General features: G+C 52.2%; 1 protein-coding gene across 1 annotated transcript; it reads right to left on the minus strand.

The window, feature by feature from the left end:
* Positions 1-913: 913 nt before the first annotated feature.
* On the minus strand, positions 914-20,673 carry LOC144737221 (pregnancy zone protein-like). The gene is made up of 10 exons (XM_078619942.1): positions 20,476-20,673; positions 17,797-18,025; positions 12,336-12,492; positions 11,031-11,083; positions 9,509-9,529; positions 7,995-8,169; positions 6,751-6,835; positions 5,024-5,144; positions 3,118-3,232; positions 914-1,203 (listed from the first exon to the last, which is right to left on the minus strand). The coding sequence occupies exons 1-10, from the start codon at positions 20,550-20,552 to the stop codon at positions 929-931; spliced, it is 1,308 nt and encodes a 435-aa protein (XP_078476068.1). The 5' UTR covers positions 20,553-20,673; the 3' UTR covers positions 914-928.
* Between the last annotated feature and the right edge of the window lie 6,026 nt (positions 20,674-26,699).

Below are 26,699 nucleotides of genomic sequence, written 5' to 3' on the forward strand. Positions count from 1 at the left end.
AGATTTGGAATCAGCTCCCTGAAATTAGTCTAAAACAGCTGCAAAAGTCCAGGCCAGAAAAAAATGCTTTTTTGTTGTTGACCAGGGTAATACGTAATCTTTCCAGTTCTCTCATTCCTGCATTCGTTATCGCTGTCAATAAGTCACAAGCACAAACGCCTTTCGAGTACATTGGCTTTGATCTCAACGAACCTGCTCTTTTTGTTTCCCAACAGACAACTTTACTCAGTTGCCGCCTTGCCAAGACGCAACGAAAATGTCCAACCAACGACACCAAAGTGCCGATTCAACAACAAATGAACTCGCGAGGAAAACTTTTCGCGTACATGACCGTCACATGGTCTTGCAATTCAAACCCAGTGTTTACATTTCGGTCACCAAATGTATTTTTCATACGAACCCGTCACAGGACGGCACGAGTCATTTTAAAGATAAACTAACGGCTCGGGGAGAAACAGACTTTTTACTTTCGATTTAAAGCTTTTTCCGTGACTGCAGGGATTCATCTTCTTGGTTCTTTCGGTAAAGTCACGTAGAATGGAAATAATAAAATAATAAAAATAAAACATAATAAAATAATTCTCACGACGTTTCGGCCACAACGCAAGCAGCCGTCCTCATTCAGACGCTGTCTTATCAACAGACCTGTTCTTCACCTGAGGACGGCTGCTTGCGTTGTGGTCGAAACGTCGTGAGAATGATTTAACGTTTTATTTTTATTATTTTATTATTTCCATTCTACGTGACTTTACCGAAAGAACCAAGAAGACTTTCGACTTTTGAACAACTTTCATTGCCGCCAGCAGCAAATGCACTGGAGGCGATTTCAACATGAAATACACAAAGTCACCATCAAACAAATGAAAACAAACGCTACAAATCGACGCGCTGTGGCGCTAAAAGCACCGTGCACAGTACAAAGGAAAAGTCACGTGGTTGTGGTGCAGAGAGGTTCGCTTTGCAAATGCAATGTCAGGTGCCCGGTTGTTGACAAGCTCAGAGGGCGACTTCTAATGACAACGAGGGGGATGAAGGCGTAATGATGGGTCATGATACACCGCAGTTCTGCTGGGATGTGCTCTGCTCGGATTACCTTTCCCACAATTGGAAGCCCGTATCGGTACCACGAGGGCATGTCGACGAACGAGATCCGGGTTATGTCCGTCTCAAAGTTCTTCCCTGCCTTCTGTTTCATTTTCATTCCTGTGCAGGTGGTGGAGGGGGGGGGTGCAAAACAAAGAGCCTTTAACAGACTGTTGGGGCCAGTGCTGTGGGCGAGTAGCAGCACCGATGAAGGCCGGGACTGTGGTATACGAGGGGGTGGGTGGCCAGCACCACCCCGGCCGCCTTTGTCTCCCCCCAGTGGCGAGGGTTACACATTGCACCAGGTACTCATTTGAGGTCAATTTTACCCACGAAAATCCCGGGACCGGTTTAGGAAATCGTCGCTGGTGTTGGCCGTGAGCGGGAAATTGGACCTGGGTTTGCAGCACAATGATAACCGCTACAATACCGACAAAGATCCCCCGCATAGCCTTAACAAACCATTGGCATGAGTGCCGTGAGCGAGTAGTGTCACCTATGAAGGCCCTTCATCGGTGAGATACGGTCTCGCACCATTAATCCTCCACCACCCGACTTGGCAGGGGTGGAGGAGTGGGGGCAGTGGGGGTGGGAATGTGGCAATCGATCTTGGTTTTTTTTTTTACCCCCAAAACTTTCGAAAAGCAAGCGAACATTTTCGACTGGAAGATCGAGCGTCGAAGTGAAAGAATGTTTCGGGGGGGATGGGGGAGCGGGGGAGTCCTGTTGTATTGTCACAGATGTAAGGCAGGTGGGGGGTGGGGGGGGGGGCAACGTTGCTGCTGTCAGCGTGTGTGCCATTACAATCGAGGAATTTGCCGGTAATGTTCCAGCGTCGAAAGTTTTCATTTTACAAAGTGTAAGCGCCCCACCAAGTGGATTTGTAGCCCTTTTGTCAGAAGCGGCCCCTGGCTATCGACAATGTTAGCCCAACGGAGTGGCGTCTTATCATCGTCATTATCGCGTGTAAATGTACAGCGGCCAAACACTCTAAGGCTTCATCATGGGACCTCCTTTGCCAGTACTAAACTATGAGAAGAGGTTTTCCCCTGTTTTTCTGGCAACAAAACAGCTGTGTTAAGATGTTACGAGGAATCATGTCTGCATTAACCACAATGCGTGGTCAGAATGCAAACAAAAAAACATACTCTGATAATATATGCATTGCCTTTGAAACTGATTGGTCCACACCAGAGACAGCTGCTTAATTTCAAGCGTCCTCTGGTCTAACACCGTTTGAGACAAGTATTGTGGTTAATGCAGACATGATTCCATGTAAAAGGTTTCAGTTTGGTGTTTTAACATCTTAACACCTATTTTGTTGCCAGAAAAAAAGGGGAAACTATTCTCATTCTAAGACTGCGTGATGTCGATTCTAAATGTGGAGGGGAAAAACCTGAGTTACCCACTCACTCATCCGTCCACTCACTCACCCAACCGCTCACCCACTCACCCACACACACTAACCCACCCACTCACTCACACAATCCATGCGACCACTGCGGGGAGAGAGACAGATGTGCCAAACTCCATCTTCAGGGTCGGGGGCAGACGTCGCAATCGGGTACCCGATACCCGTACCCTACCCGATACCCGGCTACCCGTACCCGGCCGGGTACGGGTACCCGTTTGTGACCCTGGTGCGGCCGGGTACGGGTACGGGTAGACTGTGAGCCACTGATGAGTAACTGTTTGTCACTCATTTCCCAACGTCTTGTCTCTTCTCACAATTCAAGTTCCTAGAATCAACCCACCCTCGCCTGCAACATGGCTTCATCCCAGAGGTCGCAATCAGGTACCCGATACCTGTACCCTACCCGTACTCGGCCGGGTACGGGTACGGGTACCCATTTGTGACCCTGGTGCGGCCGGGTATGGGTACGGGTAAGGAATCAAAACCCGTTTGCGACCTCTGGTCGGGGGATCGAACCGACGGCCTTCTTTGCATAGCAGGCGAGGTTAGTCAACATCTCCTAGCCACCGAGGTAAAATATCATGCAAACAAAATAAGATCGGCAACAACAAAAAAGATACCTGTTCCCTCCTCCTCCAGCACAGCCACGACTTTCAGAACGTGCGTTGTGTGACAGGAGGCGTTGCTTGGCTTGGCGTTGTCCACTTGCCACTCCGCGCATCCATCCTTCCCCACCTGTCGTATCGGAAGTTCGCAATGGGTCAGATGCAGAGTGCAAGGCGATCCACGGTTTCACGCTCTTCTGCGCCGCGCCCACTTTCGAATAATGCTCGCTTTGCGTTGAGACCTTTTTGTAAAGAGGTTCCGACGATGTGTTGAAGACGAGGAAGGTAAGATCACCATTGGTACCTCATTTGCCAGTAAAAAATTATGATAATGGGTTTTTTACCCTTTTATCTGGCAACAAAACTGACACCGTTTTTACGAGGAGTCATGTTTGCATAGACCACAATACCTGCAGTCATAATGCAAACAAAAAGCATAACTCTGATAATGTATGCACTGTCCTTGAAGTTGATTGGTCCACACCCGAGACAGCTTTCCTGAGAACCTAGTCTCACATGGGTTGGACCAGATGACGCCAAAAGGCGCATGACTCCTCGTAAAAAAGATGTCAGTTTTGTTGCCAGATAAAAGGGCGAAAACCCAATTATCATAATTTTTTTACTGGCAAATGAGGTACCAATGGTGTAAATGCTTACCCAAGCTCTCATACTCTGATGGTGCATTGCCTTTGAGTTGTGCACCTTTTGGCGTCATCTGGTCCAACACCATGTGAGACTAGGCTCTAAGAAAAGCTGTCTCGGGTGTGGACCAATCAACTTCAAGGACAGTGCATACATTATCAGAGTTATGTTTTTTGTTTGCATTATGACTGCAGGTATTGTGGTCTATGCAAACATGACTCCTCGTAAAAAAGGTGCCAGTTTTGTTGCCAGATAGAAGGTAAGACCCTTTCATTAACAGTTTACCGGGGGGGGCGTTTCGCAACTCTTGATGAGTAAGAGCTCCAGCGTAGCTGTGCAGCCTCCGTCTTTGTCCCAGGCAAGCGCGCCTACGATAGGCCACTCTCCACATTTAAATCTGCCTCCACGTCCTGAAATCTCAACCACCTGTCCTCTCCTCCTACGGTACCCTCTCATTGATCATCCCTTAACCGCCTGCTCTCAGCGACTGTGTTATCTCCATTGCATATGTATTTCATTGGCTCTGGGTAACGTTTCTTCTCCGTTTTATTGCCTTTCCGACAGACACCTGTTCTCTACCTGAGGACGGCTGCTTGCGTTGTGGCCGAAACGTCGTGAGAATGATTTTATTATGTTTTATTTTTATTATTTTATTATTTCCCTTCTACGTGATGGCTTTACCGAAAGAACCAAGAAGATGAATCCCTGCTGCAGTCACGAAAGAAGCTTTAAATCGAATAAAAAATAGGTGCCAAGAGAAATTAGAGAGAGGACAGGTTGTGGAGGGATAATGAATGAGAGGGTGCAGTAGCAAGTTGTTAAGAATTAAGGACCGAGTGTTATACTGCGTATATGTCTTGTATCGATATAGGTTAGAAGAATATCGTCGAAATTGTGTGCGAGTTGTTAGTGAAATCCCCTAAACCCTTCACCATCAATTTTTTAATGGAAAAATTGCTTTTGACGTAACGCGACATTGGAGCCACGCGCATCCCTTTCCAGAGGAAATCTGAAAAGCTATGAAGCTCTTTTCTTCTACCAGATGTGCCAGTAGTTTTTTTTTTCTTCTTCCCACCAATGTCCAGTGACCGAAATGGATTAATCAGTGACATTTTTCAAGATGTTTTTATTTTTATATAATTGATTCCAGGAGAAACCGGTCTCCATTGATTAGTTGCCGTTAGCGGGAATCAAACTTGGGTCGCCGGGTTCGTCGCGGGCTAAACGCTACTCGACAGCAAGACACAGCCAACCTCCTCCGCACCCCCAACTCGCTTACTTTCATGAAGAACTCGTTGCAGACTGGAGCGATGCATTCTTCCCGCCACCAGAATCTGGGCTGGCCCTGAATGCACACGCTTGCGTTCACAGCACCGTGCACTGGCTTCCCATACGTGTACCTGTGGAAATGTAGAAAAAGCCCAAATGACGAAATTGTAAAAAAAAAAAAAGTTCCTGCACCCGGCACGGCAGCTTAAAATGAAATGGCTCCGATTACACTGGTCAACAAAAAACATGTTTTTCTGGCCTGGACTTTTGCAGCTGTTCTAGACTAATTTCAGGGTGCTGATTCCAAATCTGATCTCAGATTTGCTCTATCACATCTCATTTTATGCTATCGGCATACTCCATTTTCATTGATTTTACCCGAAATTAACTCTGTCACTTATGATTGCAAGTTGTTGCGATTCAGTGACTGCTTTAGTGTTAAAATATGGTGCTGTATTTTTAGGATGGTGTGTTTATAATATCATTTTATGTAGATATCCACATTTATTTAATGATTTTCTTCTGCAGTTTTTATTGAAAATGCTATATTTGATATCTCAAAAACCCGATGTGATCAACAAAAACTGATGCCAGATTTGGAATCAGCACCCCAAAATTACATTAAAACAGTTGGAATACCTTGTGCCAGAAAAAGTGTGTTGACCAGTGTTATATATTGAGGTTCGGAATCTTTATTTTAGACTGGGGGAGGAGGAGGGGGAGGATGGAGGGGGGAGGGAGGAGGGGGGAGGACGAGGGGGGAGGAGGAGGGGGAGGGAGGAGGGGGGGAGGGAGGAGGAGGAGGAAGAGGAGGGGGAGGGGGGAGGAGGAGGGGGGAGGAGGAGGGGGGAGGACGAGGGGGGAGGAGGAGGGAGAGGGAGGAGGGGGGAGGGAGGAGGAGGAGGAAGAGGAGGGGGAGGGGGGAGGAGGAGGGGGGAGGAGGAGGAGGGGGAGGGGGGAGGAGGAGGGGGGAGGACGAGGGGGGAGGAGGAGGGGGGGGGGGAGGAGGGGGGAGGGAGGAGGAGGAGGAAGAGGAGGGAGGAGGGGAGAAGGAGGAGGGGGGAGGAGGTTGAGGAGGTTGGTGAGGAGGGAGGGAGGGAGAGAGAGAGGGATGGAGGAGGAATCCCACCCACCCATTTTTTTTAACCGCCCATCCATTCACATACAGACGTGATGAGCTTCTCTGCTCTCGTTGATGAGTTTTGTGTTGTCACGTTGGTGACTCCTCAGCCTAATGCGGCTCTCGTCTTGGTCTCGTGAATTCTCACCAGGGTCACACAAATTCTACTTTCATTTAATAAAATACTCAAGTGTCTCACGCAGAAACCCATAAATGCTGGCTCAATACCTCTAACATGGCCATTATGAACCCACTCAGACCCACGGCTCAAACCCAGGATCTCCTATTACTGGCTAAATGTCTCTAACATGGCCATTATGAACCCCCAGAGAAAGACACCCAGACCAAGGGCTCAAACCCAGGATCTCTTAAATACTGGCCAAATGTCTCTAACATGGTCAATGTAAACCAACCCAGAGAGAGAGACACTCAGATACAGTGCTCAAACCCAAGTTCCCATACATCCTGGCCCAATGTCTCTAACAAATCCATTGTGAACCAACCCTTAAAGACACCCAGACCCAGGACTCAAACTCAGGTTTTCGTGAATATTTGCTCAATGTCTCTGACACTGCCATTGTGAACCAACCCAGAGAGAAACTCAGCTCAGTGCATACCTGCCACATACTTTCAGAGTGACACTCTCATCCAGATAGTTCAGGTAGGATGGCGTCTGAATGGAGACCTCGAAAGTTGGGAGCACTGCAATCAGAATGGAAACAACAATAATCACGTAGCGATCATCATCATCATCATGTACATGGTGAAATAAAATACACTGTGCACACGTACATCTCTCTTGTCAATCCACTGCTGGATGATGGCCTCCCTATTACCCACAGACTCCTCACACATAGACCCACAGACTTTTCACACAGAGAACCACAGACTCCTCACACAAATACCCACAGACTTCTCACACATAGACAGACAAACTCCTCATACGGAGACCCACAGACTCACCACACAGGGACCCACAGACGCCTCACACAGACACCCACAGACTCCTCATACAGAGACCCATATACTCACACAGACACCCAAAGACTCACACAGAGACCCATAGAATCACACAGACTCCTCACACAGAGACCCACAGACTCACCACAGAGACACCCACAGACTCACCACAGAGACACCCACAGACTCACACGGAGGCCCACAGACGCACAGACACCCACAGACTCAGCACACAGAGACCCACAGACTCAGCACAGAGACACCCACAGACTCACACGGAGGCCCACAGACTCAGCACACAGACACCCACAGACGCACAGACACCCACAGACTCAGCACACAGAGACCCACAGACTCCTCACACAGACACCCACAGACTCAGCACACAGAGACCAACAGACTCACAGAGACACCCACAGACTCATCACACAGAGACCCACAGACTCCTCACACAGAGACCCACAGACTCCTCACACAGAGACCCACAGACTCACCACAGAGACACCCACAGACTCACACGGAGGCCCACAGACTCAGCACACAGAGACCCACAGACTCAGCACACAGAGACCCACAGACTCAGCACAGAGACACCCACAGACTCACACGGAGGCCCACAGACTCACACGGAGGCCCACAGACTCAGCACACAGACACCCACAGACGCACAGACACCCACAGACTCAGCACACAGAGACCCACAGACTCCTCACACAGACACCCACAGACTCATCACACAGAGACCCACAGACTCACACAGAGACCCACAGACTCACACACAGAGACCCACAGACTCCTCACACAGAGGCAACCCCCTATCCGCCCCCATGTGACATTTTGACTGAACGTACATCGACCTCCTTGTCCACCGTCCGCCTCCCCCCCCCCCCTTTCTCCCTACCGTACTCCTCCACGGTGAAGGTGTGCGAGGCGACGGAGTCTCCGCCGCGCTGCTCCACCACCGCCACGTTGTAGGTGCCCAGCGGCGGCTCGGAGGGCATGCCCAGCTCCAGCTGCACGATGCCCGCCCGGCCGCTCGCGTCCCTCCACTGCGCGATGCGGTTCCTCTGCGGGTCCTGCGGTGACGTGCAGACACTCAGGTGGTGCTGGTGGTGGTGGTGGTTGGGGTGGTTGGGGTTGGTGGTTGGGGTGGTGGTGGTGGTGGTGGTGGTGGCGGTTGGGGTGATGGTGGTGGTGGTGGCGGTTGGGGTGGTGGTGGTGGTGGTGGCGGTTGGGGTGGTGGTTGGTGGTTGGGGTTATGGTGGTGGTGGTGGTTGTGGTGGTGTTGGTGTCGGTTGGGGTGATGGTGGTGGTGGTTGTGGTGGTGGTGCTGGTGGTGGTTGGGGTTGGTGGTTGGGGTGGTGGTGGTGGTGGCGGTTGGGGTGATGGTGGTGGTGGTGGCGGTTGGGGTGGTGGTGGTGGTGGTGGCAGTCGGGGTGGTGGTGGTTGGTGGTTGGGGTTATGGTGGTGGTGGTGGTTGGGGTGGTGGTGGTGGTGGTGGTGGTGTTGGTGTCGGTTGGGGTGATGGTGGTGGTGTTTGTGGTGCTGGTGGTGGCGGTTGGGGTGGTGGTGTTGGTGGTGGTTGTGGTGGTGGTTGTGGTGATGGTGGTGGTGGTGGCGGTTGGGGTGATGGTGGTAGTGATGCTGGTGGTGGTGGTGGCGTTTGGGGTGATGGTGGTGCTGGTGGTGGTGGTGGTGGCGGTTGGGGTGGTGGTGGTGGCGGTTGGGGTGATGGTGGTGCTGGTGGTGGTGGTGGTGGCGGTTGGGGTGGTGGTGGTGGCGGTTGGGGTGATGGTGGTGGTGGTAGTAGTGGTTGGGGTGATGGTGCTGGTGGTGACGGTTGGGGTGATGGTGGTGGTGTTGGTGTCGGTTGGGGTGATGGTGGTGCTGGTGGTGGTGGTGCTGGTGGTGGCCTTTTGGGGTGATGGTGGTGCTGATGGTGGTGGTGGCAGTTGGGGTGATGGTGGTGGTGTTGGTGTCGGTTGGGGTGATGGTGGTGGTGGTGCTGGTGGTGGTGGTTGGGGTGATGGTGGTGGTTGGGGTGATGGTGGTAGTGGTGCTGGTGGTGGTGGCGTTTGGGGTGATGGTGCTGGTGACGGTGGCGGTGGTTGTGATGATAGTGGTTGAACGTGAAGAACCAGTGGCATCTACATCCGCATAGCGTGAAAATACCAGTGGAATATTCATCTACAGGAGGTTTTCCAACTTTTAAAGCCATTCATGGTGTTGAATGTAAATGCTGTACACCATGTTTTGCTATCGACAGGAGTAATGTGGGACTTATGAACAAATTGAGTAACGAACAAACATCTGGAACCTCACTCGTTTTTAAGTAAATGAGTCCCTGTGCAGCGCTTTTACAGACAATAATAATAATAAACTGTAATAATATAGATATCCATTGTGGCATCTTACCTCGATATATATGAGAGCGTACTGCAAAAGAAACGAAAAACATAGCACGATTGGTTAGTAACGGTCACACATATTTTACTCGAACCAACGCTGGTGGAAGTGCTCCCAGATGGTTACACACAAGGTCCGGTTTCAACATTCAATTCCTCATCAGCATCATCACCAGCAGGGTCGGGCTCTGCTCCGTCCAAAGCTGGTGGATCTGCCCCAGAGGTCGCAAACGGGTTTTGATTCCTTACCCGTACCCGTACCCTACCCGAAATGAGTGACAAACGGTGACTCACCAGTGACTCACGGCCTACCCGTACCCGTACCCGGCCGCACCAGGGTCACAAACGGGTACCCGTACCCGTACCCGGCCTGGTACGGGTACCCGTTACCTACCCGTACCCTACCCGAAATGAGTGACAAACGGTGACTCACCAGTGACTCACGGCCTACCCGTACCCGTTCCCGGCCGCACCAGGGTCGCAAACGGCTACCCGTACCCGGCCTGGTACGGGTAACCGGGTATCGGGTAGGGTACGGGTATCGGGTACCCGGTTGCGACCTCTGATCTGCCCCCAGGTGTTTACAGAACCCACCCCTGGGTCAGGCGTGGAAATGGCGAGTCAGTTAAAAACGGCAAAGCTCGGTTAAACATTACAAAGCGTTATCTACACACGTGGCCTCGTGTCGTCCTTGATGTCCGTTTACTTTTAGATTTGCCCGCCAACTTTGGGACACGTGTGGGTGTGTGTTTGTGTGTCTGCGTATATGTGTGTGCAAAAGTGCAACGGTTAGCGCTACGCTGCGCTATGAACCCGGCGACACGGGTTCGATTCCCGCTCACGGCCAACACCAGTGACAATTATCTGAACCGGTCCTGGGCCTCCCCTAGGTCGACTCAGCCTCAAATGAGTACCTGGTGGAGTGTGTACACATTGCCACTAGGGAGACAAAGGCGGTCGGGCGTGGTGCTGGCCACCCACCTCCTCGTGTACCGTTCCGGCCTTCATAGGTGCTCGCTAACAGCACTTGCCCCTACAGTCTGTTAAGGCTATATGGGGGATCTTTATCTTTATGTGTGTGTATCTGCATGTGTGTCAGCGTGTGTTTCAGCGTGTATCTGTGTGTCTTTCTGTGTGTGTGTGTCTGCGTGTCTGCGTGTGTCTGCATGTGTCTGCATGTGTGATCGGCGTGTGTGTTAGCGTGTATCTGTCTGTCTGTGTGTGTATCTGCGTGTTTCTGTTTCTGTGTGTGTCTGTCTGTGTGTGTGTATCGGTGTGTGTGTCTGTATATCTGTGTGTCTGCGTGTGTGTTTGTGTTTCTGTGTGTGTCTTTGTATCTGTGTGTGTATCTGTGTGTGAGTCAGTGTGTGGGGAGCGGTGGTGTAGCAGTTAGCGAGCACACTGTGCTACGAACCTGGCGACCCGAGTTCGATTCCCGCTCACATTTACGATTGTGAACCAAATGGGTGCAATGCTGCAGTCAAGGTTATAAGAACCATTAGGCTTAGAAACTCTTAGAGACGATTTCTTACCGTTTTCAAGACGGTTGCAAAATTCTCATCCAAGGTGACCACTCTGAATTTAACTGCACACACAGAGACACACAAACAACAACCAAGATCCCCCGTATAGAGTGAACAGGCTGTTGGGGCAAGTGCTGTTAGCGAGCAGCACATATGAAGACCTCTGTGTGAGTCTCTGTGAGTCGGTGTGAGTCTCTGTGTGAGTCTCTGTGCGAGTCTCTGTGCGAGTCTGTGGGTCTTTGTGGGAGTCTGTGGGTCTCTGTGTGAGTCTGTGGGTCTCTGTGTGAGTCACTGTGTGAGTCTGTGGGTCTCTGTGTGAGTCTGTGGGTCTCTGTGCGAGTCTCTGTGTGAGTCTGTGTGGGTCTCTGTGTGGGTCTCTGTGTGGGTCTCTGTGTGGGTCTCTGTGTGGGTCTCTGTGTGGGTCTCTGTGTGGGTCTCTGTGTGGGTCTCTGTGTGGGTCTCTGTGTGGGTCTCTGTGTGGGTCTCTGTGTGGGTCTCTGTGTGGGTCTCTGTGTGGGTCTCTGTGTGGGTCTCTGTGTGGGTCTCTGTGTGGGTCTCTGCGTGAGTCTGTGGGTCTCTGTGCGGGTCTCTGTGACGACCTCGCGTGGCGCGTGCCGACGTGACAATTTTTTCTTGGCCCACGCGGAAAATTCCGAAATGTCATCGACCCGCTGGACATTGCGCGTCCACGCTGTGTGGGGGTTGTTATTTTTTTTCATCGCGAACCGAGCGTTCGTGAGACGTACCGGATAACGCCCCCCGCCTCCCTGCCAGATTAAATGACGATGGTGACCCCCTTTGTACGCGCATCTGTGGGGTTAAGAGCCACTACACTATTATGCACTACGCTACCCCATTATACACTATACTCTACACTACACTCTACACTATACTCCACTGGATCTTTGTCTGTGTATAGGCGCTGCTACTCGCTATTGACAGCTCTTGCCCAAACAGTCTGTTAGAGGCTACACGGGGAATCTTTGTCTGTGTATAGGCGCTGCTACGCGTTACTGACAGCTCTTGCCCCAACAGCCTGTTAGAGGCTACACGGGGGATCTTTGTCTGCGTATAGGCGCTGCTACTCGTTACTGACAGCTCTTGCCCCAACAGCCTGTTAGAGGCTACACGGGGGATCTTTGTCTGTGTATAGACGCTACTGCTAACAGCTCTTGCCCAAACAATCTGTTAGAGGCTACACGGGAAATATTTGTCTTTGCACACACACGCAAAGACACAAAAACAAAGGCCCCCCGTATAGCCTGAACACACTGTTGGGGAAAGGGGGGGGTGGGGGACGGCCTTCCCGCTCACCGCTCTGGCCGGGCTTGTAGACGGGCTTGTCCGTCTGCACGAAGACGACGTCCTTGGCCTTCCTCACCACCACCGAGTGTGTCTTGGTGAAGTTGAGCCCCTCGCCGGCCGCTCGCACCACGAGGTTGGCGTACGTCGTCCCCTGGACGTCGGAGACCTGCGCGGCGCCGCGAACGCCGGAGGCATCGATGTCAAGGGGGTCATGGCGATCGTCGACGTGGCGATCGTCGTCGTCGTCACGGCGATCGTCGTCGTCGTCACGGCGATCGTCGTCGTCGTCACGGCGATCGTCGTCGTCGTCACGGCGATCGTCGTCGTCATGGCGATCGTCGTCGTCATCGTCGCGGCCATTGTCGTCATCATAGTCGTCATCATGGCGATCGTCGTCATCATGGCGATCGTCGTCGTCATGGCGATCGTCGTCGTCATCGTCGTCGTCATGGCGATCGTCGTCGTCATCGTCGTCGCGGCCATTGTCGCCATCATCGTCGTCATCATGGCGATCGTCGTCGTCATCGTCGTCGTCATGGCGATCGTCGTCATCATAGTCGTCGTCGCGGCCATTGTCGTCATCATCGTCGTCATCATGGCGATCGTCGTCGTCATCGTCGCGGCCATTGTCGTCATCATCGTCGTCATCATGGCGATCGTCGTCGTCATCGTCGCGGCCATTGTCGTCATCATCGTCGTCGTCATGGCGATCGTCGTCGTCATCGTCGCGGCCATTGTCGTCATCATCGTCGTCATCATGGCGATCGTCGTCGTCATCGTCGCGGCCATTGTCGTCATCATCGTCGTCGTCATGGCGATCGTCGTCGTCATCGTCGCGGCCATTGTCGTCATCATCGTCGTCGTCATGGCGATCGTCGTCATGGCGATCGTCGTCGTCATCGTCGTCATCATGGCGATCGTCGTCATCACCGTCGCGGCCATTGTCGTCATCATCGTCGTCATCGTGGCGATCGTCGTCGTCATCGCGGCAATCGTCGTCGTCGCGGCAATCGTCGTCGTCACCATCATAGCCGTCATCAACCACGTGACCTGCTGCTGATCTACTCATTCTTCCCGCTTGGCACTGCGCGGTCTTCACGCCATTTGGTGTGTATGTGTGCGTGTGTATGTGTGTGCGTGTGTGCGTGTGTGTGTGTGTGCGTGTCGGTGGGGAGTGGTAGTGTAGGGGTGAGCGCAACATTGGTCACGATTATCTGAACCTGTCCTGGGCCTCCCCGAGGTTGACTTGGCCTCAAATGAGTACCTGGTGCAGTGTGTAGTAAACATCGCCACTGGGGAGACAAAGGCGGTCGGGCGTGGTGCTGGCCACCCACCCCCTCGTGTACCGTTCCGGCCTTCGTAGGTGCTCGCTAGCAGTACTTGCCCCTACAGTCTATTAAGGCTACACGGGGGATCTTTGTCTTGGGGCGTGAAGGCCGGCACAGGAGAGAGGTTAAGGAAGGAAGGATGAGGGAAGGAGGGATGAAGGAAGGAAGAAATGAAGGAGGGAATGAAATAACGAGGGAGCGAAGGAATACGGCAAGGAAGGAAGGGAGAGAGGGAATGAATTAACAAATGAGGGAAGGAAGAAGGGAAGGAATGAGGGAATTGTGGACTATGTAGCATATGGGAAGCTAAGCCACCATTTTGCATAGCTAACAGGTGCGTTGTGTTATGATCATTAAGATCAGGAGATATGTTTCTCACTGGCGAAGATGTTCAATTAGGGGGATCCCCGTTTCGCAAGCGCAGAGAAGGGAGGGCATGGCTGTGGCTGAAAAGACCCGGAGCTTAGTGTAGAGCGACAGACCAGGTAGCTTCCACACAGCATTATGCAACCGATGAAAAGATAATGCCGTTTGGCTGATTCAGAGCGAGGCCTCTGCTTTCAAACCGTAGCCGGTCATGAGCACACTGCCTAGGTATGGGAAACTCTCCACTCTCTCAACAAATGCCCCATCACCAATTGGGATTTGTGGAGGTGGAATGTTTGATGTCACAAAATACCCAGGCAGGTGCTTAGTTTTGGTGGGGCTGATGGGAAGGCCCCACCTCTTAGTGGCACACTCCAGGTTCATCAGCAGTGCCTCCAACTCCTCCTCTATGTGAGCAGCAATCACCAGATCATCAGCATAAGTAACATGATTGACCAATAGGGAGCCATTCCTTGACTGCACCCGGGCATCGATCAGCCACCCACTGTATCTGTACCAGATGGAAAGTTCTGACGAACCGTGTGGTCGAAATAGATGTTAAAATAATGTGGGAGCCAGAGGATATCCATATCACACCCCAAGGTGAACAGGGATTGGCTCCAATTCCCGGCCACGTAGTTTTACCCGGGCCTGCCCACCATAATGAAGGTCCTTAATGATTTTGAGCACAGAGTCTGGATCGTCTTCTGTACTTCCTCAATAGATGGCACTTCAGCCAGCCACTCACAACAGGTAACAACTTCTTCCAATATTTGGATCATCTCCACTTTGCCCCATTATGTTTTCAGGAGGAAGGATTTCCCCTACCCCAAGACCTCACAGAAATGCTCAGAAAATCTGGAAACCTGCTCCTGGGGGTCAGAGATTAGATCACCTATTTTTGTTCCGCTGATGGCGATGGAGTTAAAGAGTGATTTGTGATCGCGGGCTGCTGCGGCAGACTCCATCTCCTCAGCAACTCACGACCACCACCCACCATTGCAGCGCCTCACAGCTCTCCGAAGCTTCCGAGCAAAGGCTGCGGTAAGCCTCCTCATTCTCTGACGTGGGATCCTGTAGACGGTGAAAGTGGTGCCTGTCACTTTTTCTCAGCCAGCCTGAACGCCTCCTCTGTCAGCCAGGGTCGTCATCATCGTCGTCGTCATGGCGATCGTCTTCGTCACCGTCATAGCCGTCGTCAACCACGTGACCTGCTGCTGATCTACTCATTCTTCCCTCTTGGCACTGCGGTCCTCAGCAACACACGACCACCACCCATCCTTGCAACGCCAAGTGAAGGCCGCGGCAAACCTCCGCATTCTCCAATGTGGGATGCTGTAGACGTTGTGAGTGGGCCTGTCAATTTTTCTCAGCTAGCCGAAACACCTCCTCCATCAGCCAGGGTCTCTGGCGAGGCTTAGACTGTGTACCCACAGCAGCCATTGCAGCTGCATGAGCCACTGTCCTAAACCTCGCCCATTTCCTCTCGGCATCAGGATGCGTGGGGGACGATGCCAACTCCAGCCGCAGGCGATGATGAAATTCCCACTTGCAACTTTCATCAGCTAGCTGAGACCAGGCCAATGTGGGTTTGAATGGGGTCCTGGGTGTACACCCAACACCAGAGTGAAAGAATGACAGGCGCATCTTACATATGACAAGCGGATAGTCAGTGGGCAGATCAGCTCCACGGTAGGTTCTGGTGTCAAAGAAATGGGCCCGCATCTGCTGTTCCGTAACTATATAGTCCAGCAGATGTTCTTGCTTGGACCCGGAGTGCATCCATGATGTTGTGTGGATGCTCCGATGCCGGAACAGCGTGTTGGTAATTACAGGCCCATGGGCTGCACAGAAGTCTAGCAGCCTCCGACCGTTGTGATTGAGCTGATCTGGTTCATGCCTTCCAATCACCCCAGCCCAGGTGCCAGCAGCATGACCCACTCGGGCATTAAAGTCACAGGATGACTCTGTCCCGAGGGGCCAATTTAGCTAGAACCTGTGACAGGAGGTCATAAAAGGCATCCGACTCATCGGCCTTGCCTATATCCTTCCACTGATGTTCATCTTCAGTTGGGGCATAAGTAACCACCATCACCACCACTCCTTGTCTCTGGTTGATTGAAAGGTGAGGGACACAGTAGCCTGGGGCTTACAGCTTCCCACACCTCACTGCCAAGCTCCCACGCCCCCTTCATTGTTTTGTTCAGAAGAAGAGTTGCTCCATGTTGTTTCGCAGTCTCATGCCCCGAGTAGAGGACTGTCCACCCCTCATGGTGGCTGGAGCCAGAGTCGGTCCACTGGGCCTCCTGAATACCACAGAGATCCAGGCAGTACTGGTCCAGCTCCCGACAGAGGAGTGGCAGCCTCTACTCTGCAGTGAGCATTCTAACATTCCACGTGGCCACCCGCAGTGGCTTTTTGCTGTTTCTGGGGGAACTCCAATGGCAAGGATTCAGGCTCCTGGCTCTGCCTCGTCGGATCTTCTTTACAAAAAGGTCAAAATGCAAAGCAAGCGGTATTCAAAAGTGGGCGCACTACAAAAGCGTGTGAACCGCGCAGCGCATCCAGTGCGTTGCGTTGCGCTGTTCATTGGGAAGGCAATGAACAGTGCAATGAGCAAAATTTTAACGTTGATATAATGGGGGTTGAGCCGGGCCCAGGCTTTTCTTGCACAGTTTACTTTGCCAATTCGCGTATACGAAAGATCAACTATGATAATAGTTTTTTTACCCTTTAATCTGGCAACAAAACTGACACCTTTTTTACGAGGAGTCGTGTTTTGTTGCCAGATTAAAGGGTAAAAAAACAATTATCATATTTTTTACTGGCAAATGAGGTACCAAAGATCAACTACTTTATACGTTACGTGATTAAATTATTTCTGTAGTTTGCATATTGTTAATATATGAATGTCTTCATTATTAATTGTATAAGTACGTATTGTCTGGTTCATGTAGTATTAGCAGGAGCTGTGGGAGGCGCTCCAGATGTTTGATGTTACGTATTAAAATGTTTCCTGTTAAATGTTTGTTAAATAACAATAATCATGTTAAATGATGTTAAGTGCGATAAGCAGCTGTTAATCATAACAGAGATGCGGGGCTATCGTCAGGGACCAACAAATACAGCTGTGGCGTTGTGACGTTGTAGGGTTATCTCTGATCGCTTTTCCAGATTTCACAATTTTCCCTTCAGACGACGACTTTTGAAACAAAGTGTTTGCCATTTCGCAGAACTCACAAACCCCCCATCGTCCAGTCATCCCACTTCTCCCCGGAGGACAGAAATGCAACGCAGAGTCCACTACTCAACATCTCCCAACTTTATGATTTTATTACTGTTGTCAAAATGGCCGACCTGTTGACCCTCCGCCCACCCCACCTCCCTCCTTGAAAGAATTAACAATGGGAGGAGAGGGAACAGGCAGCACCGTCTACAGAAGGAACGAGGCAGGGAAGGAGGGAAGGAAGGAGCGAAGGAATGAGTGAATGGGGTAGGGAAGGAGAGAAGGAAGGAGCGAAAAAATGAGTGAATGGGGGAGGGAAGGAGGGATGGAAGGAGTGACGGAATGAGTGAATGGGGGAGGGAAGGAGAGAAGGAAGGAGCGAATGAATGAGTGAATGGGGGAGGGAATGAGAGAAGGAAGGAGCGAAGGAATGAGTGAATGGGGGAGGGAAGGAATGAAACAAGGAGAGAATGAAGGGGAAGGAAGGAGGGAATGAATGAGGGAAAGGAATGAAGAAACGAAGGCGGCGTTGCATAGTGGGTGTCCACACCGTGAAGGAGAAACAGTGGTGGAGGTCACCGCCGCTGGGCTGGAGGAGTACACCCGCATCCCCCTCTCCCACCACGGTGTGGTTCTGTGCCACGTGGCTCGTATCACGCGATTCCTTGTAGTGGAGCGTCGCCCGAAACGTCACCTCCCCGGTCACGCCCAGCAGCGAGACGCAGAGCCGCTCCGATGAGAGCGCGTGCAGCTCGGACGGCACGAACACCAGATAGTGCCTAGGGTCACGCGCACGGACAACGGCTGGTGATTAGCGTCACTCACACAGACACCAGCTAGTGCCTAGCGTCACTCACACAGACACCAGCTAGTGCCTAGCGTCACTCACACAGACACCAGCTAGTGCCTAGCGTCACTCACACAGACACCAGCTAGTGCCTAGCGTCACTCACACAGACACCAGCTAGTGCCTAGCGTCACTCACACAGACACCAGCTAGTGCCTAGCGCCACTCACACAGACACCAGCTAGTGCCACTCACACAGACACCAGCTAGTGCCTAGTGCCACTCACAGAGACACCAGCTAGTGCCTAGCGCCACTCACAGAGACACCAGCTAGTGCCTAGCGCCACTCACAGAGACACCAGCTAGTGCCTAGTGCCACTCACAGAGACACCAGCTAGTGCCTAGTGCCACTCACAGAGACACCAGCTAGTGCCTAGTGCCACTCACACAGACACCAGCTAGTGCCTAGCGCCACTCACACAGACACCAGCTAGTGCCTAGCGCCACTCACACAGACACCAGCTAGTGCCTAGCGCTACTCACACAGACACCAGCTAGTGCCTAGCGCTACTCACACAGACACCAGCTAGTGCCCAGCGTCACTCACACAGACACCAGCTAGTGCCTAGCGCCACTCACACAGACACCAGCTAGTGCCACTCACACAGACACCAGCTAGTGCCTAGTGCCACTCACAGAGACACCAGCTAGTGCCTAGCGCCACTCACAGAGACACCAGCTAGTGCCTAGCGCCACTCACAGAGACACCAGCTAGTGCCTAGTGCCACTCAGACAGACACCAGCTAGTGCCTAGCGCCACTCACACAGACACCAGCTAGTGCCTAGCGTCACTCACACAGACACCAGCTAGTGCCTAGCGTCACTCACACAGACACCAGCTAGTGCCACTCACACAGACACCAGCTAGTGCCTAGCGTCACTCACACAGACACCAGCTAGTGCCACTCACACAGACACCAGCTAGTGCCTAGCGTCACTCACACAGACACCAGCTAGTGCCTAGCGTCACTCACACAGACACCAGCTAGTGCCTAGCGTCACTCACACAGACACCAGCTAGTGCCACTCACACAGACACCAGCTAGTGCCACTCACACAGACACCAGCTAGTGCCACTCACACAGACACCAGCTAGTGCCTAGCGTCACTCACACAGACACCAGCTAGCGCCACTCACACAGACACCAGCTAGTGCCACTCACACAGACACCAGCTAGTGCCTAGCGTCACTCACACAGACACCAGCTAGTGCCTAGCGCCACTCACACAGACACCAGCTAGCGCCTAGCGCCATTCACACAGACACCAGCTAGTGCCTAGCGCCACTCACACAGACACCAGCTAGTGTCTAGCGCCACTCACACAGACACCAGCTAGTGCCTAGCGTCACTCACACAGACACCAGCTAGTGCCTAGCGTCACTCACACAGACACCAGCTAGTGCCTAGCGGTCCAACCATAGACGATTTGATTGTGCTAACGTGTGTTGAGCTTCTGTCACACCATGAGTAGCCAACTGTGCTAATCAGAGGGGCGCCGAAGGACAAGGAACTAAAACCTGAAATTACGGTTACATCACCAAGGCGCTTGTGCCAGGCTAGGTGCACGTTGAGGCCACGTGAAGTGTCGATCGCACGCTGGCAGGAGGAGGTCACGGGACAGACCCAGGACGTGCCACGGGGTCGACTGACTGAGACGTGTGGCCGAGGTACCACCTGTGCCCCCTACTGTGCCAGGCTAGGTGCACCAGGAGGTCACGGGGCAGACCCAGCAGGTGCCAAGGGGTAGACTGACTGAGATGAGTGACCAATGCACCACCTGTGCCCCCTACTGTGCCAGGCTAGGTGCACCAGGAGGTCACGGGGCAGACCCAGCAGGTGCCAAGGGGTAGACTGACTGAGATGAGTGACCAATGCACCACCTGTGCCCCCTACCATGCCAACTTGCTGTGCTTTAGCCACCCGGCGCTACACACTGCCCGCACAACACAAGACAAATATCCCCCCTATAGCCTGAACAGACTCTTGGGGCAAGTGTTGTTAGCGAGCACCTATGAAGGCCGACGCAGCACACGAGGGGGTGGGTGGCCAGCACCACACCCAGCCGCCTTTGTCTCGCTCGTGGCGATGTTTAGACATTGCCCTAGGTACTCATTTGAGGCTGAGTCGACCTAGGGGAGCTCCCATGACCGGTTCAGATAAAAATCGCCACTGGTGTTGGCCGTGTTACGGGAATCGAACTCGGGTCGCCGGGTTCATAGCGCAGCGCGCTAACCGCTGCACCACCGCTCCCCACATACAATACAAAACACAGACAGACACACGCAGACACACACACACACAGACACACACACACACAGACACACACAGATTGACCTACTGCCGCAGCAGCAGCAGCGTCTCTCCATCTCCCTCAACTCACCCGGAGGTCTCCTCATCCGCGCTCACGACAGCGGCCAGGGCACAAAGGAGTAGGAACGCGTGCCCAGCCATACCCATGGCTCTTGCGTGGGTCAGTGGGCGAGTGGGTGAGTGGGCGAGTGGGTTGGGTTGGGTTGCCGTGGGTGGTGTGGGTGGGCGCGTGTCTCGTGTGTGAACCCCGTCCGGTTGATCGGTCGAGACGTTAACTTCGGAGATGCCGAGAGGGCTTTTATACGTGGGGAGTTGGGGGGGGAAGTGAGGGTGGAGGGAGTAGCGGGGAGGGTCTGGAGAGAGGTGGGGTTTGGGGTGGGGGGCATGGTGATGCTGAGAGAAGGGTGGGGTTGGGGTGGGGGGCATGGTGATGCTGAGAGAGGGGTGGTGCTGTGGTGGGGGTGGGGGGCATGGTGATGCTGAGAGAGGGGTGGTGCTGGGGTTGGGGTGGGGGGCATGGTGATGCTGAGAGAGGGGTGGTGCTGTGGTGGGGGTGGGGGGCATGGTGATGCTGAGAGAGGGGTGGTGCTGTGGTGGGGGTGGGGGGCATGGTGATGCTGAGAGAGGGGTGGTGCTGTGGTGGGGGCATGGTGATGCTGAGAGAGGGGTGGTGCTGTGGTGGGGGTGGGGGGCATGGTGATGCTGAAAGAGGGTGGTGCTGTGGTGGGGGTGGGGGGCATGGTGATGCTGAGAGAGGGGTGGTGCTGGGGTTGGGGTGGGGGGCGTGGTGATGCTGAGAGAGGGGTGGTGCTGTGGTTGGGGTGGGGGGCATGGTGATGCTGAGAGAGGGGTGGTGCTGGGGTTGGGGTGGGGGGCGTGGTGATGCTGAGAGAGGGGTGGTGCTGTGGTGGGGGCGTGGTGATGCTGAGAGAGGGGTGGTGCTGGGGTTGGGGTGGGGGGCGTGGTGATGCTGAGAGAGGGGTGGTGCTGTGGTGGGAGTGGGGGGCATGGTGATGCTGAGAGAGGGGTGGTGCTGTGGTTGGGGTGGGGGGCGTGGTGATGCTGAGAGAGGGGTGGTGCTGTGGTTGGGGTGGGGGGCATGGTGATGCTGAGAGAGGGGTGGTGCTGGGGTTGGGGTGGGGGGCGTGGTGATGCTGAGAGAGGGGTGGTGCTGTGGTGGGGGTGGGGGGCATGGTGATGCTGAGAGAGGGGTGGTGCTGTGGTGGGGGTGGGGGGCATGGTGATGCTGAGAGAGGGGTGGTGCTGTGGTGGGGGTGGGGGGCATGGTGATGCTGAGAGAGGGGTGGTGCTGTGGTTGGGGTGGGGGGCATGGTGATGCTGAGAGAGGGGTGGTGCTGTGGTGGGGGTGGGGGGCATGGTGATGCTGAGAGAGGGGTGGTGCTGGGGTTGGGGTGGGGGGCGTGGTGATGCTGAGAGAGGGGTGGTGCTGTGGTGGGGGTGGGGGGCGTGGTGATGCTGAGAGAGGGGTGGTGCTGGGGTTGGGGTGGGGGGCGTGGTGATGCTGAGAGAGGGGTGGTGCTGGGGTTGGGGTGGGGGGCGTGGTGATGCTGAGAGAGGGGTGGTGCTGGGGTTGGGGTGGGGGCGTGGTGATGCTGGAGTGGAACGTGAAGGTACCGGCAGCCTCTCTCTGCGCTCCGAACCCGGCGGACCCGGTGCTCGATTCCCGCTCACGGCCAACGCCGGTAACGATTATCTAAACCGGGTTCTGGGCCTCCCCTAGATCGACTCGGCCTCAAATGAGTGTCTGGTTGCGGTGTGTAAACATCGCCACTGGGGAGACAAAGGCGGCCAGGCGTGGTGATCATAGGAACTGTGACCGAATTTTCACAATAAACGACGTCAACAACATGTACTACCAAACTCTGCAGCCATAGCTGGCTGCATGAGTCACTCCACAACAGCAGGAGCATCAGTCGGAGTGTCAGCATTTTTAAATCCTTCATATTAAGTTCGCTTGCGCGCTTACGACCATGCAAATCTTTCGGTCGTTTTTTAACCCACTTCCCGTGATCCAATCGAGCTGACATTTTGCACACAGACTCGTTGTGCGTGACAATTAATGTTCGTGAAAAAATGTTTCCAAAATGTTTCACTTTTTTAGGACAAAAATATTATATTTAATTACCAATTGCTTAATGGTGCAATGCAATCATCTGACCCATAGGTGGCAGCCATCTCAAGCCATAGGACGAGAGGACTCTAGCCGCCACGCATAAACAGTATTTATAGTGAAAAACTTTGTTTTTACGGGTTATACTTGTTCAATGCACCTTTAAGATCAGCGCACTAAATCAAAACACAGATCATGAGAGAACGGAGCAGTGGAAAGAGCCCGAGACAGCGCAACCCTGAAGTAAGGGCGGGTGTCCGTGTGAAGCTGGCAGCTGCACGATCAAAGAGAGAGTGCAAAAGAGCCTGAACTTCCGTCCGTAAGCCAAGAATGTGAGCGCAAGCGAGAACGCCGTGTGTTCGACCACACACACACCGACCTGCACCAGCTGTGAACCAAGACATCCAGCAGCGGAGAGCAACATTGCTACTGCTGCTGCCTCAAAGAGAATGAGCACGAGTGCGGAACGGTGGCCAGTGGATGAGCTGTGCGCGCTATCTGACGACGGAATCATCGCGCAAATCAGCTGTTCGTTTGCCCCACCCCTCACCCACGCCCTCACCCACCCCTCACCCACCCCTCACCCACCCCTCACCCACCCCTCACCCACCCCTCACCCACCCCTCACCCACCCCTCACCCACCCCTCACCCACCCCTCACCCACCCCTCACCCACCCCTCACCCACCCCTCACCCACCCCTCACCCACCCCTCACCCACCCCTCACCCACCCCTCACCCACCCCTCACCCACCCCTCACCCACCCCTCACCCACCCCTCACCCACCCCTCACCCACCCCTCACCCACCCCTCACCCACCCCTCACCCACCCCTCACCCACCCCTCACCCACCCCTCACCCACCCCTCACCCACCCCTCACCCACCCCTCACCCACCCCTCACCCACCCCTCACCCACCCCTCACCCACCCCTCACCCACCCCTCACCCACCCCTCACCCACCCCTCACCCACCCCTCACAAGCTCGCAACGCAGCGCCCGGCGTCTGCTTAATACAAATAATGTATCAAGGGGCAATACAACACACACACATCAAACCAACCCGAGCCAATCATAAGAAAACTAATTATAAGAGTGCATGAGCTGATCGTGAAGACATTGGTGCTCATTGAGTGATAAGAATACGGTCAGTACTTAATTTTTTTTTAATCTTTCATCGCATATCAATTAGCAATAGTTTCATCGATGTAAACTAAACTTTTGAAACCTTTGTTACGAATCTACACGCTCACAGGGAGACTATTGTGTTAAACCTTTCTTTTGATCACATAATCTTACCCATGAATTAATTGAAGCTTCTTCTTCTTGGTTCTTTCGGTAAAGTCACGTAGAAGGGAAGTAATAAAATAATAAAAATGAAACATAATAAAACAATTCTCACGACGTTTCGGCTACAACGCAAGCAGCCGTCTTCAGGTGAAGAATGAGACACTGCCAAGCTAGGAGCTTATACATAAGTTGAGTTGGAGGGGGAAGAAGAAGAGAGCCTTAACAAAATAATGTGCATATCTCTCTTCTTCTTCCACCTCCAACCCAGCTTATATATAAGCTCCTAGCTTGGCAGTGTCTCATTCTTCACCTGAAGACGGCTGCTTGCGTTGTAGCCGAAACGTCGTGATAATTGTTTTATTATGTTTTATTTTTATTATTTTATTACTTCCCTTCTACGTGACTTTACCGAAAGAACCAAGAAGATGAATCCCTGCAGTCACGAAAGAAGCTTTAAATCGAAATTTAATTGAAGCTTCGCCAAAAGATAAGCATCTGCGTCAGCAGACACACACCGCCACACACCATTGTCCCAAGACATTTCGTTAATTATATAATCTTGCCCGATGAATCTATTGACGTACACTTTTGCCTTCGGGATCTAACAATTAGCTTTTTCGATTTAAAGCTTTCGTGACTGCAGGGATTCATCCTCTTGGTTCTTTCGGTAAAGTCACGTAGAAGGGAAGTAATAAAATAATAAAAATAAAACATATGGAATCCCACCCCGTAGTGGCGGTTACATTTCTTTTACATCGAAATTACAAGACCCGGCATATACAACACAGCACACCGGTGTGTTGGAGAGCAAATCCACAACATTTGCAATGTAAATGAGAGAAAATCCACTACATTTACTAATTGGCTGTGTTGGGTGGTGGCTGGTTTAACGACACGTTTATATTTACGCGATCTGACCCAAAAAAATTCAACTACAGTATGGACCTGCTGCTTTATTGTCATAAAGGGTAAAACCTTATTCTTCATTGTCATACTTTGACGCTGGAAAAAACGGGTCCAGTGTACTACACTATGCACTACACTATGCACTACACTACTATACACTACACTACCATAAAATACACTACTATACACTACACTACTATACACTACACTACCATAAAATACACTACTATACACTACACTACTATGCACTACACTACTATACACTACACTATAAACTACACTACTATACACTACACTACCATAAAATACACGACACTACTATACACTACACTATACACTACACTACTATACACTACACTATAAACTACACTACTATACACTACACTATAAACTACACTACTATACACTACAATATAAACTACACTACTATACACTACACTACTACACTATACACTACACTACTATACACTAGTGCTGTACTACTAGTAACGAATTTCCCACGTTCGGTTTACATAACAAACCCCATTACTAATTGGGCGGTGGCGAGTTTAACAACACAACATTTATATATTTAATTTACGCGATCTCTGTTATGGACCAGAAGAGTTGTAGACTCGCCTCACAGACACCCCCGTGTGGTCTAGAGTTGTAAAAGCTCCAAAGTCGATCCCATTCACTACCCAAAATCAACTCATTCCACTACCCAATTCTGCCCCTTCCACTACCCAATACCAACTCATTGCACTACCCAATTCTGCCCCTTCCACTACCCAATACCAACTCATTCCACTACCCAATTCTGCCCCTTCCACTACCCAATACCAACTCATTCCACTACCCAATTCTGCCCCTTCCACTACCCAATACCAACTCATTCCACTACCCAATTCTGCCCCTTCCACTACCCTTTTACTGCCCAATAGCGACCCCTTCCACTACCAAATACTTATTTCTGAGACTTACTCAGAGGCCAATAGACTCACTCAGACACCAGAGGTCGCAAACGGGTTTTGATTCCTTACCCGTACCCGGCCGCACCAGGGTCGCAAACGGGTACCCGTACCCGGCCGTACCCGTACCCTACCCGTACCCGGCCGGGTACGGGTAGGGTACGGGTATCGGGTACCTGATTGCGACCTCTGGGATGAAGCCATGTTGCAGGCGCGGGTGGGTTGATTCTAGGAACTTGAATTGTGAGAAGAGACAAGACGTTGGGAAATGAGTGACAAACGGTGACTCACCAGTGACTCACGGTCTACCCGTACCCGGCCGCACCAGGGTCGCAAACGGCCGGGTACGGGTATCGGGTACCCGGTTGTGACCGCTGTCAGAAACCCATAGACTTACTCAGAGAGCTATAGACTTACTTAGATATCCATAGACTTACTCATATATCCATAGACTTACTCAGAAACCCATATACTTCTTCATAGATCAACAGCTGGAGAAATTCCACTGTTTCTTTCCTTACATAGAGGGGTAGGTGTGATGACGTCAACTATGAGCTCTTCACGTGTGAATGGTAGGTGGGGGAGCATTCATGAATATAAATTACAATGGGTATCCCCCCCAAAAAAACATTCACATGTCTGTTTTTTTTTACCTTGACACATCAAATCAGCCACATGAACTTTCAGAAGTGATTTTTTTTTTATCACTGAACCCGTTTTTTACAGCGTCAAAGTATGAAAATGAAGAATAAGGTTTTACCCTTTATGACAATAAAGCAGCAGGTCCATACTGTAGTTGAATTTTTTTGGGTCAGATCGCGTAAATATAAACGTGTCGTTAAACCCGCCACCACCCGACACAGCCAATTAGTAAATGTAGTGGATTTTCTCGCATTTACATTGCAAATGTTGTGGATTTGCTCTCCAACGCACGGTGTGCTGTACGAATAACTACGAGAAATAAATTGGCTGGCTTTGTTTGCCATTCGCGCTAACTGCTGTGCCTCCCACTCCCCGA

The sequence above is a fragment of the Lampetra planeri genome, chromosome 66 (genome assembly GCF_965212315.1).
Source record: "Lampetra planeri chromosome 66, kcLamPlan1.2.h2, whole genome shotgun sequence".
Classification (NCBI taxonomy): Eukaryota; Metazoa; Chordata; class Hyperoartia; order Petromyzontiformes; family Petromyzontidae; genus Lampetra; species Lampetra planeri.